This window comes from Rosa rugosa, chromosome 4, assembly GCF_958449725.1.
Source record: "Rosa rugosa chromosome 4, drRosRugo1.1, whole genome shotgun sequence".
Taxonomy (NCBI): domain Eukaryota; kingdom Viridiplantae; phylum Streptophyta; class Magnoliopsida; order Rosales; family Rosaceae; genus Rosa; species Rosa rugosa.
In genome coordinates this window covers 2,128,470-2,145,167 of record NC_084823.1, presented here as the reverse complement: position 1 = coordinate 2,145,167, position 16,698 = coordinate 2,128,470, and the positions used below count along the sequence as shown (strand labels likewise).

At 44.3% G+C, this 16,698-nt stretch overlaps 1 protein-coding gene across 2 annotated transcripts; it reads left to right on the top strand.

The window, feature by feature from the left end:
- Window positions 1-7,298: 7,298 nt before the first annotated feature.
- LOC133742241 (uncharacterized) lies at window positions 7,299-9,624 on the top strand. Of its 2 annotated transcripts, XR_009862445.1 has the most exons (6): window positions 7,299-7,418; window positions 7,526-7,605; window positions 8,539-8,608; window positions 8,820-9,011; window positions 9,116-9,250; window positions 9,460-9,624. XR_009862445.1 is itself a non-coding variant. In XM_062169917.1 (5 exons), the coding sequence occupies exons 1-4, from the start codon at window positions 7,350-7,352 to the stop codon at window positions 8,850-8,852; spliced, it is 252 nt and encodes an 83-aa protein (XP_062025901.1). In that variant the 5' UTR covers window positions 7,305-7,349; the 3' UTR covers window positions 8,853-9,011; window positions 9,116-9,624. The 2 variants fall into 2 exon arrangements, 1 of the variants encoding a protein (XP_062025901.1); XM_062169917.1 differs by having other exon boundaries at window positions 7,305-7,418; window positions 9,116-9,624.
- The last annotated feature ends 7,074 nt before the right edge of the window (window positions 9,625-16,698 follow it).

Genomic DNA, 16,698 nt, shown 5'->3' with positions numbered 1-16,698 from the left:
AGACAAATGGATGCTAACTTTAGCAAGGTGTGAGGAATAGAGGTGCCTTATTAGCCTTAAGACTTTTCCTACTAAAGTGAAGTGTGATACTGGAGAACCTAATTCCTTGGTGTGTTGTGACAGGCTGTGCTTGATGTCTATAGTAGACTTTTGCGTGTGACTTCTTTTTGTAAAGTGTTGTTCTATGTGGTATGTTGCATGATGCATCTTTCGTTATTTAACAGAGAAGTCTTTTACAACTTTGTTTGTGTGTGCAATACTATCTTGTTGTGTTCGAAATTATTTGAGTGTTTGTTGTGATTTTGGAAAAGTATCAACATACATTCAATCTTATTAATTTTAGGATGAGTCTTTTACCACTTTAATTAGTGCTGGGGCAATAGAGTTAATACTCTAAGCTCTTCATAGGAGGATGCCAATTATGAAAGATGTGTGCAGCATAATTGGCTAAGGTTTTGAAAGAGCAATGGGTGACCAAGGTTCGATCCATGGTGTCGTTGTTGGTCTGTTTTTTTAAGAAAAGACTACCACATTCAATCAGTCTTATTACAAACCAGAAGCAAAATAAAGTTATTGTCCAACGAAAGTTAAAATGCAGACAAAGAAATACAATAACTAGAAGATGAATTGTTTTTACTTCTTCCCCTTTGATTGGGAAAGCTCAGCAATCTCCTCCATGAGTTTGGTGATCTGATCATCGACCTCTTCACTGTCCTGCGAGTCACTACTGGTTGAGTCAAGATCTTCCCAAGGAACATGAGGAGCGGTGCGCAGGCGAGTGGCAGCCCTTTTGCTGTTTTTAGCCTCAGGAGGAGTGTCCTTGTGGAGTGACGCAGCAACGTCCTTGCAAGGAAACCCAGGAGGATGACACTGCATGTTGTTGACTTCCTGAGCAAGCTTGTCCATTGCGGTGTGACAGCGAATCAAAGAGATGTTCATGTCAGAGATGTAATCGATCATGCATGTGACTCGCCAATCCGTCACCATAATATCATCACGGAGAGAGGAGCGCAGAGCATCAATCGAGTCAGACAAGCTCTCCAGGGTGGCCACAGGCCGAGGAGCACGAGCAGCTCGGGAGGAAGAGGACTCGCTAGGATGCAGTCTAGGAGAGCGTCGAGGTAGAGGAGGGGGACTGCGGCTACGCTCACGTGTAGGACGATGGTCCCCAGGACGAGTGAGGCCAGCGCGAGTGGCCGCTTGACGACCTTCTTCTTCCAGAGAGAGAATGCGGCGTTGATTGACGCCCATGCGAGCGGTAACCTTGGTTCGAACCATGATGAAGGAGAAGAAATTTGAAACTACACGCTTAGACAAAACCGAGTAAAATCTGAAGGAGACAAAATGAGGTTTATATAAAGCACAAGATAGGGTTGAGAGAATGTGACAATTGAAGAACGATGATGATGAGTGTTTGAAAGAGATTGCTGTTAGAAGGATTGAAGTTGATGAAATGGTGTTGGGGATTTGAGTTTATCGGATAGAAGAAGAGAATTGAGAGAGAATGGCTAAAACTCTGGAGAAATTTTCTTTCCTTTGGTGTGAACAGTTTTTCTCCAGAATGCATCTATTTATAGAACAAGGTGAGCAGATCTCCACCGTTGGATGGACGATCTCAGAGATTCAAACTACGCGTTGGATTAAAGTCGCCCTAAAAACACGGAAAAGTTGTTGGCGCGTGTAGAGCGCGTAAGGGACAGAACGAATCTCGAGGAGCTGTGGCAGACAACTTTAGCCGAAAGTGATCTGATTTTCATAAATCACGGAAGAGACGAGTCGTAGCACGTGGAGTGTGCCGACGGTTTGTTTTTATTCTATTGCTTATAATAGAATAAATAAAAGAAATATAAGGACAGCAGCGAGAGCAGCTGGTGCTCTAGTGGCTGAGAGAGAAGTTCTTGTACAAGAGGTCTGAGGTTCGAACCTTGCCCCTCTTTTATTTTTGATTATGTTCGCTTATGACATAATAAGTTTTATATTTGTACATAATATAATAAGGACAGCTTGTGCTCCAGTGGTTGGGAGCAGAGCTTTCTCGCAGCAGGTTAGGATTTCGAACCTTACCTCCTACAAATATTTTTGGATCTCGTATATACTCGATATACGGACATATATATACGGTATGTACAACTTCATACCGTAGCCGAGCCGAAAGTCGGTGGGCCGAGTTTTCAGCCCAAATTGGTTCTTGCTGATTCGAATTGCAGCTGGTCCGATTTCTTCAAGCCCAAATGGTCAGCCCTAGTGCTTAGCCCAAGGATTGAGAAAGCCCAAGTCATCATCACAGGGAGTGAATGCGTGCTAGTGGACTCTCCTAGAGCCCACAAGTAGGCCCAAGTGGCCCATAATGAATAAGAAGACGTTGTGAAGGTGTTTGAATTTTATAAATTCTTGATTTAGTGAAGCATTGTTTTCTGCACATTGTTTTGTGCGTTTGAGTTTGGCTAATGTTTGTAGTTAAACTCAAGCCTATGCTTTCTTGTTCTGGAGTGTTGTTGTGAGTGGTAGGTTGTTTGAGATGAAATGAAGGTCTCGTTTCCAATTCTTACAATACATGAGAGTGTGGACTGAATTTTTGAACGAGCTAGCCTTACCTGATCGATAGGTAGTGCGCTTAAATTTCGGGACGAAATTTCTTTAAGGAGGGTAGACTGTAATACCCCGAAAAATCCAAATTAAATTCCATGGATTTTTAGAAATGATTTTACGATAGTGGGAGCGAGTACGAAGCTTGGAGAAGTTGTGGAATTAGTTCGAACGATTTTATTTTCGAAAACGAACGTTTTTTTTAGGGGGTCGAGAAAGTTGACTTTTTATACGTTCAAAATTTGGGAAAACTTCCTTCATGAAAGTTGTAGAGCTCGTCGATACGATCGCGTGCATATGTGGAACGCAATATTCGGAGTTCGTATGAATAAGTTATGAATATTTTAAAATTGGAATTTTTCTATAAATAGGTGGAAAACCTGAATTTTTCGGAAGGACGAAATTTTCTCAAAATTGCAATTTGGTCCCCCAAACTCTCTGTTCTCTCTCCTCCCTACGCGGCCGAACCGCTCGACCCGACCCGGACCCATCATCGTCCTCCGGCGTCCTCCGGCCACGACCCGGCCATCCATGGCTTCGCCGTGAGCCGCCCAGTGGCCTGGTGCCACCGCCTTGCTCCGCCGCTGCCCCCAGACCTGGATCGAAGCCCCCCGAGCCTAGCTTTTGACCCAATCGGATCTTGGCCGTGCCGGCGTTGCACGGGCCGATCCTCCCCATTTTCGTGATCTCCTCCTCCCCCTGATCATCCCCATATAGGCCTTGCATGACGATTTTGGGTGTAGAGCGCTTGATCAAGGTTTGACTATTTCGACGGCTCTGATTCAATCTGGAATCAGATCAGACGCTCCGGATTAATCCAACTTCAACGCTTGATCTAGGACGATCTAGGCCGAACCAGGCTTAGCTCCAGGTATGGAAGTCGATCACCCTTTCATTTTGAACAAGTTTGTAGTTGGTCGCTCTGCCATCGGAGGTGGTTGACCCGGAGTTGACCGCCGCGTTGACCGCCCACTGACCACCGCTTGTGGCGGCGCGTCAGACCATATTTCGAGTTTTCATTATCTAGGCGATGATCTATGCATCCATACGAGCGTTTTGATATATAACATGGTCATGTTAGAAAAAGTTGATAAATAGTGGATTTACGTTTTTACGTTACTATTTACGGTTTTTACGTTTTATCTTCGGTTTACGATCTGCGAAGATCAGACCATCGGTTTTACTTCAAATTTTAATATGATGATCGTATGACTGTCCCGGTGACTTTGTGAGGTCACGGGCGAAGATCCGACCGTTGGATCTTCGTATAATTGAGAAATAGTGATTCGGAAGGCGATTCGTGAGAATCCGACCGTCGGATTTTCATATAATTTTGTGGAGATGTTAGTAAGGGCGATTCAGGAAGATCTGACCGTTGGATCTTCGTGATAATTTTGGAGGATGATCCTCAAGGCGATCCGTGAGGATCCGACCGTTGGATCATCATTAAATTCAGATCCGACCGTTGGATCGTCGTTTAATTACATTTATGAGTTGTTGGCTAAGTTAAGATCATTATTGGATTAGGTTATCGACGGATTGATTTGGCGGACAATTCGGGAAAATTGTTGTTTTAGCTGTTAAGAAGACGCAGCTGGATTAGAGGTGAGTAAACCTCACGTGGTTCATATTACGAACCGAATAAATTTAATTACTTTATTTTTATCGCAATTGTGTGAAAATATTTGTGGAATAAATATTTGTTTTAAATCATATGGACTTGATCAACTACGGTCCATAGGTAATTAAAATGATTTCATTTATACAAATGAATTTCACGGTTTTTATGCTTGAACTATAGTTGGTATTAGTGGTCATCCCTGAGCGGATGATTACGTATATATATATTTACGTGAAATATATATATTGGTTGATGTGTGATTGATGTGATGAAATGATTGAGAATTGATTGGTTATTATTATTCAAGCTATTAATCTCGCATTTAATTGTTGAATAATAGAATATTGATCATATGATGTGAAAGCCATTTTATATGCCCAAATGTGATTATGTGGAAATTATTTTAAGAAATAAAAATTTATCTTGAAATAATATGTCTCTTGATGTGGGTGTACATATACATATATACGATCTATAAATGATAAAGATTGTATTTTGTGAATTTGATTATGTCTGAGAAGTACAGTTGTGAAGCCGGGTGATTCCTACAACCCCGTGCTTAAGTGAATTACTGGTAAAATTGTTTTGTGATATGAGACGTTAAGCCTGGGCCCTAGTCCCTACAGATAGTGCACTATTATACTCTTAGGAAGGGTGCTTACTTTGAGTATACATACTTTGGTAGTGTCCTCAGTATGCTACGGCTTACCCGTGCTTTGGGTATAGTAGACATACCCTAGTACGTGGATTTATGATTTGTTACCAGTCAACCTGGCTTACCCGTATTTTGGGTATAGTAGACATACCCTAGTACGTGGATTTGTGATTTGTTACTAGTTAATCCAAAAATTCACTAAAAAGAAAAGTGTACTTATATTATTTTGATCAAATATCTATTTGTGATATATTGTTAATATGTGAAGGTGTTAGTGAAAAGAGAATCAAGCATGCTTTGCTATAATGTTATTTCACATATTAATGTTGCAATATTTGTTGGTTGTGATCAGTCAAATGTTGAGTTTTAAAAGAGAGTATCGAGAATATACTTGCTTTTATGTTTATGTGATTTTTGGAGTTACCGTGTGACTGTGTTGATTGTTTACTTGAGTTATAATAAATATAATTGAATAAATCAACAGTTCTTTTTTGTTTACTCATACGGGCTGTCAAAAGCTCACCGGGTTTTGTGTTGTTGCAACTCCCGGTACACTATTCAAATTGTGTAGCGGGTAGTCTTACAGGTCAGGAGAATCAGGGCAGTGATCGTGCGGTTTAGAGTATTAGTATTAGATTTATAGCATTTGTTTTGTGAGGAGAATTGTGCTCTCTTGAGCTTTATAATTTGTTTTGGTGAGAGTGTACTGTAATAAGTAGCTTGAGGATTTGGTTTATGTAATTATCGAGAGGTGTAATGTGCAGTTGATTTTGAGAAAAAAATTCTGAGATTATAAACAGGGTATTTGAGGTTCATGCTTCGAATATGAATTACTTAAATTCAGAATTCGGGGTGTGACAATGTTGCTTTTTGAAGAATTCAAGATGTCAATTTTATTTGGAAATTTCGGTCTAATGAGTGAACAGAGATAGATGGGTAATCTGTGAACTCATAGAATTGCTCTTAGAATTGTGGAAGTCCTGATTTAGTACAAGTACTATGGAAACACGATAGACTCTTTGCAAAAGGCTGCATTTTTAAGGCCCCATTAGCTCTATATCTGTGTTAGAACTTTAGAGTATGTGGAAACTAATCCATTGGTTTTTTGTTTTCGTAGATGGGGTCCGCAACTAGACCAAGCTACTTACAAGAACCTCAGCGTCTTTATCTTTCTGAACAGGTAATGTTGATTTCCTCTTTGAGCATCTAAACTCTGTTTTGTTATTTGATCGGAAGGGGGAATTTTTACATTTCTTTGGAATTTTGTTTCATGATTGCCGTGTTTATACCTTGCTTATTGAGTTGTTAGATTTTGGATGGCGGTTAGTGACGTAGTGTGAACTGATTCGGTAACTGTCAGTCTGATGCATCTGATTGTGAAAATCAGTGTTCGGAAACTAACTCAGTTCATGTCATATATATTCAGTCATTCAATTTATCATTTTCAGAAATGCTGATTGTCATTACTTGTTAGCACATTACACATATGTCATGCCGTCTTGTTTGGTTTGTATTATTGTATCATCCTCTTTTACATTTTTGCTGTGTCCGTTTAAATCCCCTTTGTTTTTACTTCCCCCTGTACTTTTGTCAGACCGACGGAAGTGTTCCAAATACACTTGTCATTGTAAACTGTGAAGTTGTCAAACCTAGGGTTGCAGCTGCAGAGCACATATCACAGGTAATATCATTATGATAATCAATATGTTTCTTTTCACTGATGCCTTTTTGGTTATTTACCTGAACTTATACCCTGTGAATTTTAGTCATTTGTTGACTCCCTATTTTGCTTGATCTTTGCAGTTCAATGAAGAAGCACACTCTCCTTTTGTAAAGAAGTATAAAACTATAATACATCCTGGAGAAGGTGACTATGCAATACATCAAAAGTAACTTTGTTTATAGTCTTTTCTTGTTGATAAGTCTGCAGGAGATTGCTTGCACTAAAAAATTGTACTTATTTTACTTTTCTCTTTATGCAATTGCTGATAACCTTAAAATTTGAAATTTTAGACCAATTATGTAATATTGGTAATGGAAAATATTTGCCATTAATGCATAGGTGTCACACTAAAGGAAAGATCTCCAGATGGTGTTGGGACGTTAGTTGATGTGGGCTTGAGTAAGGTATTCTCGTTGTCTGGTTTTGCTAGTCTTTCACGAGTTATTGCCTGATACTTTTCTTCTATGTTTTTCTGAATCCCGGGAGTTAGCGATTAATTGATTTTGTTGACAATATGCAGAATGTCGTGATCCTGGAACAAGAGTTACAGTGGCTATGGGAGACAGCTGGAATTTGGATGCTAGTAATGAATGTTTTGTTCTGAATTCTTTTAACTATAGTGATTCCTTTCTTAATAGTTAGTCAAGGTTTCTTTTCATCTTTTAGTATGAATATTAGATATGTAATGCTTTTTTTCCTATGGCATTTATCTAGATATATCATGGCAGGTTGTACCATCATCCAAGCCAAGGGAAGAAGCAGGGATGTATTGGGGGTGCAAAGTGCGCTATGCTTCCAATATCACTTCGGTAATGACTGAATGTCCATACGAGGTATCCATACATTGACTCTATGCCTCTCTTTGCCTTATCTATTCATGTTGTCTCTCTAATCGTTCGGATATGACCTTCCTTACCAACTTCTATTATCTCAATGACAGGGTGGCTATGATCATTTGATTAGGACCTCAGAGCATGGTCAGATTATCAATTCCTCCGATTTCACTATACCCACTTTCAGGTACTAACCATTAATTGATAAGATTGTACTTGTAGATGAGGCGGGTATTGCTTTTCCTGGGTAGCTGGTATTTAGCCACAAATGGTGGTTGTTCTCTTTGCTAGATGCATATTGTGTCCATCAACTAGATTGCTTATTTATAGGGAGACTCTTGATGTATGTGGGACGGATTTTGAATCTCTTTCAATCTGTCGACCTCTGATTTCTTTCTGGGCATATGTAGAAAATTGGTGTGAGCTCACCTTTAATATCCTGCTAAATGCATCATGCCAATTGAAATTTCTGAAGTTGGAGAAGTTATGAAAATGAACCATGCTATATTCTTCCTTCAATTTCATTTTTGCTGCATCTCTTTGCAACTTAAGGACTAGCTGGTGATAGCTCCGTGAGGAACATCTCATCTCTTTCTCCATCAGGCTTTCGCAATGGAAGAAAATCCTTCCCTCCTGTAACATGAGATAGATAGCGCATCCCACCCCACCTTCTCCATTTCCTTTTTTACTTTTCTACAAGTGCTTAAATTGCTCCTTTAAAAATGGCTGGTTTTTGTTATTTTCCAATCAAGTAGGTGGCCTAGTAGCTTTTTCAAAGATTTGGCGTGAGGCAGCCATTCCTTTTTTATTTTTATTTTTTATATATTACTTTAAGAAAATATATCTATATAATACATACATATATATACATACATGTAAAGATGCATCAAGGTTAAAAGGGTTAGTAGGCATAATTCCTGTTGAATATTTTGGTTTAACAATTGATTGCTCTGAGTGTATTTAAGAGGACCATGGACCTATAATTAGTATCGATATATCAGGTTCCGTTGCTTTTCTTTAAGAAAAATTGAGACATGAAGCTAATGTATAGTTATATAAATAGAGATTTGTACCTGCTTATCCACTTATACTTGTTATTTGACTGAATGAAATTTGTTAGGCATCTATTGATTGCGTTTGGTGGACTTGCTGGGTTGGAAGAGAGCATTGAAGAGGATCATAACTTAAAGGTATGGTTGCTTAGGGATTTGGTTTGGGACTTGAATGTTAAACTCTGGGCAGGTGCAAGCCTTTGCTTCCTGTAATGCTAGAAATTAGCTATAAGCTCTGTGAACAGTTTTATGATCTTGGAAATGTTTTGCTTGACAACTTGTAATAGTTTGTTTAACTGAAAGTAATAAGGTAGAAAGGAAAAGTTATTTAATAATTTTATTGACACAGGCAAAGAATGTGCGGGAGGTGTTTGACATATAGCGCGCGGGTGGTTATCTTGTGGAACTGAGTTTGCTTGACTACTGCTGTGTTCGATTCCTACCATCAGTTATTGCTGCATTAGCGGTTTTTCTTACAAGGTTCACAATCCAGCCTGAGGTTCATGCCTGAGTAAGAAACAATGTAGCGAACTTAGTAATTGTGAGCTTGTGAATTTTATCTAAAGTTGAAATCTTGCAACTTAATACTGATTGAGACTGTTAGAAATATTTTGAAGATTATTGATCCCTCTAGATATGTTGCAGAGCTGGGACTTGCAAGGACTTGCTGGTTATAAACCTTCTGACTTACAAGATTGTGTCCTTGCCCTTCATGACTTGCAGCTGAATAAATAAGGAAGCAATTTGCAAGCAGATAGAGATAAATATATGCAAGCAAAGGTAATGTAGTTTTATGTTCAGGTAATTTGCATCTTGAAACTGCCCCATGCAAATTTGTTGATATTCTGAGTTTAACTTCCAGAAGGGCTTATATATTTGTAAATGGATGGAAATTACAGTACATGTGTAAGTTGTATGTGCATTTCTAAAAAGACATGTGCAAGTTGTTAACATTTTTTCAGAGTTTCAACAGTCTTCAATTATGAGAGTGAAGACTGTGAATGAAGACATTAGAACCGTAACCAAGGATGCCCGCTTTGTGGTAGTGATCCAAAGCTCGAGAAGCAACATAAATGAGTTGGAGTGGGATCTTAGAGTGAGAGAAGCAAGTACTATGGATTACCTCCTTTCAGCATATGAGCTACCAAGTTTGATTCATGGGTCTAGCTAGCAGCTAGGAATAGCTAGAAATGCTTTTGATTCATGTGTAGGTAGCAGCTAGGAATGCTTTCTTGTTTGGTACATTATCTAGTAACTTGAATGTTTGGATGTTTGAAAAATGCTACTTGAATGATATGGATTAGACTGTGGTTTTATGTGGTAATATGGAGCATTATTTTTGGAAAAATATTCCAGTTATGAATTACATAATGAGAAAACAACAGCTCAAAACAATGTTGTGAGAACCAAGCTCATACAACAAACCTTATATTGCTCACACAATAGTTAATAAAAGGAATCTGTTGTGTGAAGCTACAACCAACAACAAAAGAAAACAAAATTCTGTTGTCTAGATTCATAACACACAACAAAAATAAAATTATCTCTGTTGTCTGAATGAATCAGCAGACAAGAGAGAAATTATATTTTTGTAGTGTGTTATGTATCTCAGACAACAAATGAAGAATTATAGCTGTTGTGTGTTATGAATCTCAGACAACAGCGAATTTTTTCTTTTGTTGTCTGAATGGCCATGTCAATGCCGAGGCATCTCCACACATGCCATGCCAGGCACATGCCTGCGCAGAATTCGCACAACATAAATAATTATCTGTTGAGGAAATGGATATTGCACAACAGTGGAATCACCGTTGTGTGATTTTTCAATCACACAACACTCGTTTAGACCACAGTGAGGCTGGTAATCCAAAAGATTACTTATATGCAATCAAGGTGTAGAACGCTACCCTATCAAATTAACTCATTAAGTACACATAAGCACATTAAGCACTTTAGAAAGATTGATTTTAGAGTACAAAACAAGTGAGGAACGCCATCCTAGCATGCATCCTAAACCCTAAACGATCACCACAGTCGCAACACCATTGCTCCTCCACTTTCTTCAATCTCCGGCGATTTCCTCGCCCTTCCGCCACCGTCGTTCTACTCAGCCAGCAAAGCAGAACAAAACCCAGAAACCCTTCTGCCTGACGACGCCGTTCGAGCATCACTAGAGCTCTCGGCTCTGCATGTTTTCGTTTTCCGGCCTCCAATCCAAATCGAGCTAAACCACCTTCAAGAATAGAATCAGCGCCTTGTCAAACACCAAAACCCTAGGGCCCCGACATCTAACTCCTACCAGAGCCACCTCGTCAGCCGCAAGCCCCACCGTAGGAGAGTGTACCTACATGTACGTTTGCAAAGCATAATTAGCTATAATCAGCCACGCTCATCGTACCGCCAGAGGTACCAACTACCGTCAAAGGAGTGACCCACGGATAGGCAGCCAGGCGGGCCACGACCTGAGCACAAGAGTTCCCCGGGATCACCGCTGACGCGCCGCCACGCACTCTGCCAAGACGGCATCAGAAGCTACTGAAACTGGGAACTGAAGCATATCAGTCCCACATCGAAAACAAAGAGAAGATCAGACCTCTCCTCACCTATAAAAGGTCCTCTCTTCTCTCTTCATTATTACGCATTAACTACTCATTTATTATTGTGCTGCCTATATGTATCAACTGACTTAGGCATCGGAGAAGTGAAGACCGCCCAACGCGGTCTCCCTCTGACGCCCTGTCTTTCATTTGGCAGCCAGCAAGGATCACCAAGTATACAGAGTAGCGGTCCGCCCACCGGACCCGCGTTAAACGAAGGTTTGGCTACCGCCAGACTTTGAGCATTAACATTGGCGCCGTCTGTGGGAACCCTTGAACAAGAGGTCATCCCATCACAACTACCATGACTAGCGGTAGCGGGGGAAACGCCGATGAGCAGGCAGACCAATCCGCCATCCCCCAACCATCCAATCCAGCGGTAGGTGTTAACCGCGCACTATTCAACACCCCAACCAACCCCGGCGGTGAGACGAATCCAAGCAGCAGCCGCCTACCAGGCCAGGACCTCACCGCCATGTACGAGCTGGCACTGGCAGACCTTCACAAGGCAAACAGAGAGCGTGAAGAGGAGCGCAGAGAGAAGACCGAGGCCCAAAAGCAGGTGGCTACGCTGATGTCACGTTTTGATGACCTGAAAAGGACGTTGGAAAGAACCGCCAACCCGGCACAGAGCGAGCATTCGCATAGCACAAGGCGTAGTCATCCCAACGCTGGTACATTGGGACCAGAACCAGTCGTACAGATGCAGGTCCCGCTGGACCCCCTTGAACTACTGGGGATGGGACCACCGCCCATTCCCCAACTCATGTTGGAGCAGGAGGCAGAGTCGGTACCACGCACCAACCGCTCGGAAATTAGGGCAAGAACTGAGGGCGATCCGCCTGCGCCAAGGCGTAGGCAGACCCAGCGGAGTACATACGCCGGACCCGCCGGCGACGCAACAGCCCAAATTCTGGAGAGGATGCAACAGCTGGAACAAAGGTTGCTCCGGGCGGAGTCGGGCGCCACGCCGCCAACTCAAAGTCCACTTTTCACGTCCAGACCAGGGCCCTTCACCGCTGCAATTCTACAAGCTATCAGGCATGCGTACGCAAAAACTCCAAAGATGTCGCATTACAGCGGTACAACCGACCCCTTCGTCCACATGGACACCTTCAAGAAGGTCACCAACAACAAGGGATTTGACCACCCCACTCTGTGCCACTTGTTCAGCGAAACACTGGACGGAGAGGCAATGAATTGGTTCTTCGAATGTCCGCCAGGATCCATTGACTCATTCAACGCACTATCACATACCTTCCTCTCCCGGTTCATCTTATTGTCCGCTAGACATCATAACACGAGTCAGCTGTTCAGCGTCAAGCAGGGAGAGAACGAATCACTAAAGGCATTCGTCACAAGGTGGCGAGCGACAGCATCTCAGTGCCGCGATCTAGACAAATCGATGGCATCGGCGGCCTTCAAGCAAGGACTCCTCAAGGGGCCGTTCCTCTATCACCTCAACTACAATCATCCAAACGCGGCATATGATCATATCATGAGTGAGGCGGTCATTCACGCCCAGGCGGAATTCATTACATATGGAGAAGCCCCACCGCCACCGGCAACGCCAGCAAAGGCAACACAGCCCACCTCCAGTCATGAGACCGTTAATAAAGCACCCGCCGCATCGCCAACTGACAAGAAAAGGGAATGGCCACAGGGCCACTACCAGAGCAAGCGGCAGAAGGATCAATACCACAAGGGCAACCGCCCAACCCAGGAAGATAACCGCAACAGACAAACGAAGTCTTCTCAACGGTATGCAGTGTTCACGGTCCTCACAACCTCGTACGAGGAAATATACAATCAGTGCAAGGATCAAATCCCGCCACCTCCCCCAGCAAAATACCCAAAGACGGGCAAACCTAAAAACACCGGCAGATGGTGCAAGTACCATGAAGACAGCGGCCACAATACCAACAGCTGCAACGCACTGAAGACGGAAATTGAGACCTTGTACCGTGAAGGCAAGATGGAACAGTTCAAGGTGCGCCAACCGCCACCCGTGATCGCCAACGTAGAGACGTTGGGCCGCATTAACACAATCGACGGCGGTGCTCCAATCACGGGCATGTCTCACAGAGCCAGGAAGCGTTATGCACGCATTAATCACCCAAAGGAGGTCTGCCATATCCGTTACGAGAGATCCGCCAAAGTCCTAAAGGTGGGTTGGGAACCTATTACATTCTCAGAGGAGGAGGAGCGCGGGGTGCACCTACCCCATGATGACCCCTTCTTGGTCGACGCCATTCTTGGCAGGTTCTCAGTGGGGAGAATATTGGTAGATAGCGGGTCCGCAGTCAACGTCATCTTTAACGGTCGCTACAGCCACCTCAAGCGGAATAACAAGTTGCTCCAGGACCATGAGCCACTGCTCAGCTTCTCTGGTGACGTCACACAACCGCTCGGTTCTGACTACATGCGGTTGACTATTGGCGCTAGTCCATGTATGGCGGAGCTACATACAGAATTCATAATCGTTGATTGTCTCAGCTCATATAATGCCATCCTCGGACGACCGGCGCTCAACAAGCTTAAGTGCATTATCGCCGGATACATGCTTCTCATGAAGTTCCCCACACCTAACGGCACGGGCAGTGTCAGGGGAAGCCAGCAGTTGGCACGCGAGTGTTATTCAACGACTATAGCACGGTCAACACACCGCCATGATGTCCTGACAGTGGGAAACCAGGCACCGCCACCAAATATCTTCGAGGACCCTATGGATGAGGAGGAGAAGTATGTAAGGAAGGAGCCGGTCAACCCGGACACATCCTTGAAAGTTGTCTGCATCTCAGACGAGCACCCTGAGCGGACAGTCCGCATAGGCGCCCAACTAGACCCAGAAGTAGAGGCAGAACTCATTCAATTCCTACGTCATAACGCCTCCGTCTTTGCATGGTCCTACGCGGACATGCCAGGTATCTCCCCTGAGATTATCACTCATAAACTGACCATCAAACCCTCCTTTTATCCCATCAAGCAGAAGCGGAGGGCCTTCGATGAGGAAAAATACCGGGCAATCGGAGAAGAGGTCGCCAAACTCCAGGACATTGGATTCATCCGCCAAGTCATCTATCCCCAGTGGATCTCAAATTTGGTAATGGTCAAAAAGCCCAGCGGCAAGTGGCGGATGTGTGTTGACTTCAAAAATCTCAACAAGGCATGCCCAAAGGATAGTTTCCCGCTACCCCGTATCGATCAATTGGTCGATTCAACCGCCGGACATGAGCTCCTCAGCATGATGGACGCTTTCTCCGGATACAATCAGATCAAAATGCACCCCAGCGACCAGGAATGCACCACCTTCACCACCGACAAAGGCCTCTACTGCTACAATGTCATGCCTTTCGGTCTGAAGAACGCCGGTGCCACTTACCAGCGGTTAATGAACGCCATGTTCGCTGAGCATCTGGGAAAAATCATCGAGGTCTACGTGGACGACATGCTAGTTAAGAGCATAAAGGCCGGCGGACATGTGGCAAACCTCAGGATCATAGTAACCAATGTCTTGGCCTATGGTATGCGCCTCAACCCGGAAAAATGTTTCTTTGCAGTCACCGCTAGCAAATTCCTGGGATACATTGTCAGCGAGCGGGGCATCGAGGCTAACCCAGACAAGGTCCAGGCCATCCTTGACATGGCGGACCCTGAGTATAAGGTACACGTCCAGTGCCTCCAGGGCAAGTTAACCGCCCTTTCTCGATTCATCTCTCGACTCACTGATAAGTGTGCCCCATTCTTCAAACTCCTCAAAACAACGCACAAGAAGGTCATCGACTGGAATCCAGAATGTCAGGCGGCGTTCCAAGGCCTGAAGGAATACCTGGCGGCAGTCCCTCTCCTCTTTGTCCCTGTCCAAGGAGAAACCCTATTCATATACCTAGCGGTATCCGCATCGGCGGTAAGTTGCGCAATTGTCCGAAGGGAAGGCCAAGATGAGCTCCCAGTTTTCTACGCGGGCAGAGGCATGAACGGAGCAGAAACAAGGTATCCTCCCTTGGAGCAACTGGCCCTTGCACTTATCGTTGCCACCAGGCGCCTCCGCCAATACTTCCAGGCCCACACGATCCATGTGTTAACCAATCAACCGCTGAGGCAAGTAATGCAGAACCCTGAACACTCGGGGCGCCTCAGCAAGTGGGCCATCGAGCTCAGTGAGTTCGACATAGAATACAAACCAAGAACCGCCATGAAGGGCCAGGCAGTGGCGGACTTCATCGCTGAACTCATCGAACGTCAACCTGAACCCGGTATAGAGATAGTGCCCGGAGCAGAAGTGGTAACCGTTGGGGAGGCGAGTCCCCTCCAGTCAGAATGGAACCTACATGTAGACGGGTCCGCCAGCGCCAAGGCCAGCGGCGCCTGAGTCATCTTAACAGGACCCGGGGGACTGAAAGCGGAGTACGCGTTGAAATTCAACTTCAAAGCTTCAAACAATGTGGTGGAGTACGAGGCACTTATCGCCGGTCTGCTCCTCGCCATTGACTCAGGGGCTGACAGCGTCAACATATTCAGCGACTCTCAATTAGTCGTTAACCAGGTCAACGACAGCTTCCAGGCCAAGGACCAGCAGTTAGCGGCATACTTGGGATACGTCAAAACATTGCTAAAAAAGTTCAACTTTCACACCATCACACAAATCCCCAGGGAAAAGAACGCCAAGGCTGATTCACTGGCGAGATTGGCAACCGGCCAGCCGCATCAAAGTCCAGCGGACACAAAGGTGGAATGCGTTGACAAGCCAAGCATCACAAAGACCCTAGCAGAGATCTTCAACATTGAAATCAACCCCAGCTGGATGGACGAGATCACTGCATACAAGCGCAGCGGCACATTACCCAAGGATAAGGTCAAGGCACGCCAAATTCAGCGGAGAGCAACCCGCTACAATATCCAGAATGGCAAGCTTTACCGCCAGGGGTTCACTCACCCCAACCTCCGCTGTTTAACCCCGGAGGAAGGAAAGGTCGTGTTGGCAGGAATCCACGGCGGGGAGTGCGGAAACCACTCGGGCGCCAGATCCCTGGCCAATCGCACAATGCGACAGGGCTACTTTTGGCCTACGCTTGGTGAGGACGCCCGGCAGGTGTCAAGATCTTGCCACAAATGCCAGCAGTTCGCCGATCTCCCACATGCGCCGGCGGAACCACTTTCAATAATCATCGGTCCATGGGTTCACTCTACATGGGGCCTCGATTTGATGGGAAAATTCCCAACCGCCAAAGGACAGTTCAAGTACATCATTGTTGCTATCGACTACAACAGCAAGTGGATAGAGGCAGAGCCACTGACGGCCATCACTACCGCCAAAGTCATTCACTTCCTCTGGAAAAACATTTACTGCCGCTATGGTGTCCCACATACAATCATTACAGACAACGACACACAGTTCAACAACGAGGAGCTCATTTCATTCACCGCCAATCTGGGCACCAAGATGAGCTTCGCATCTGTCGCCCACCCCCAAACCAACGGCCAGGTCGAAGCGGCAAACAAGATAATCAAGAAGCTGCTAAAAAAGAAACTCGACACTGCCAAGGGCTTGTGGGCGGAAAAGCTTCCAGAAGTGCTATGGGCCATCAGGACGACTCCATCCTCCGCCACTGGTGAAACCCCTTTTTGTAT

Coding starts and splice junctions, on each gene's coding strand:
- LOC133742241 (XM_062169917.1), top strand. CDS start 7,350: ATGTATTGGGGGTGCAAAGTGCGCTATGCTTCCAATATCACTTCGGTA. Junction 7,419..7,525: donor TGACTGAATGTCCATACGAG/GTATCCATACAT, acceptor TCTCAATGACAG/GGTGGCTATGATCATTTGAT. Junction 8,609..8,819: donor AAGAGGATCATAACTTAAAG/GTATGGTTGCTT, acceptor TTATTGACACAG/GCAAAGAATGTGCGGGAGGT.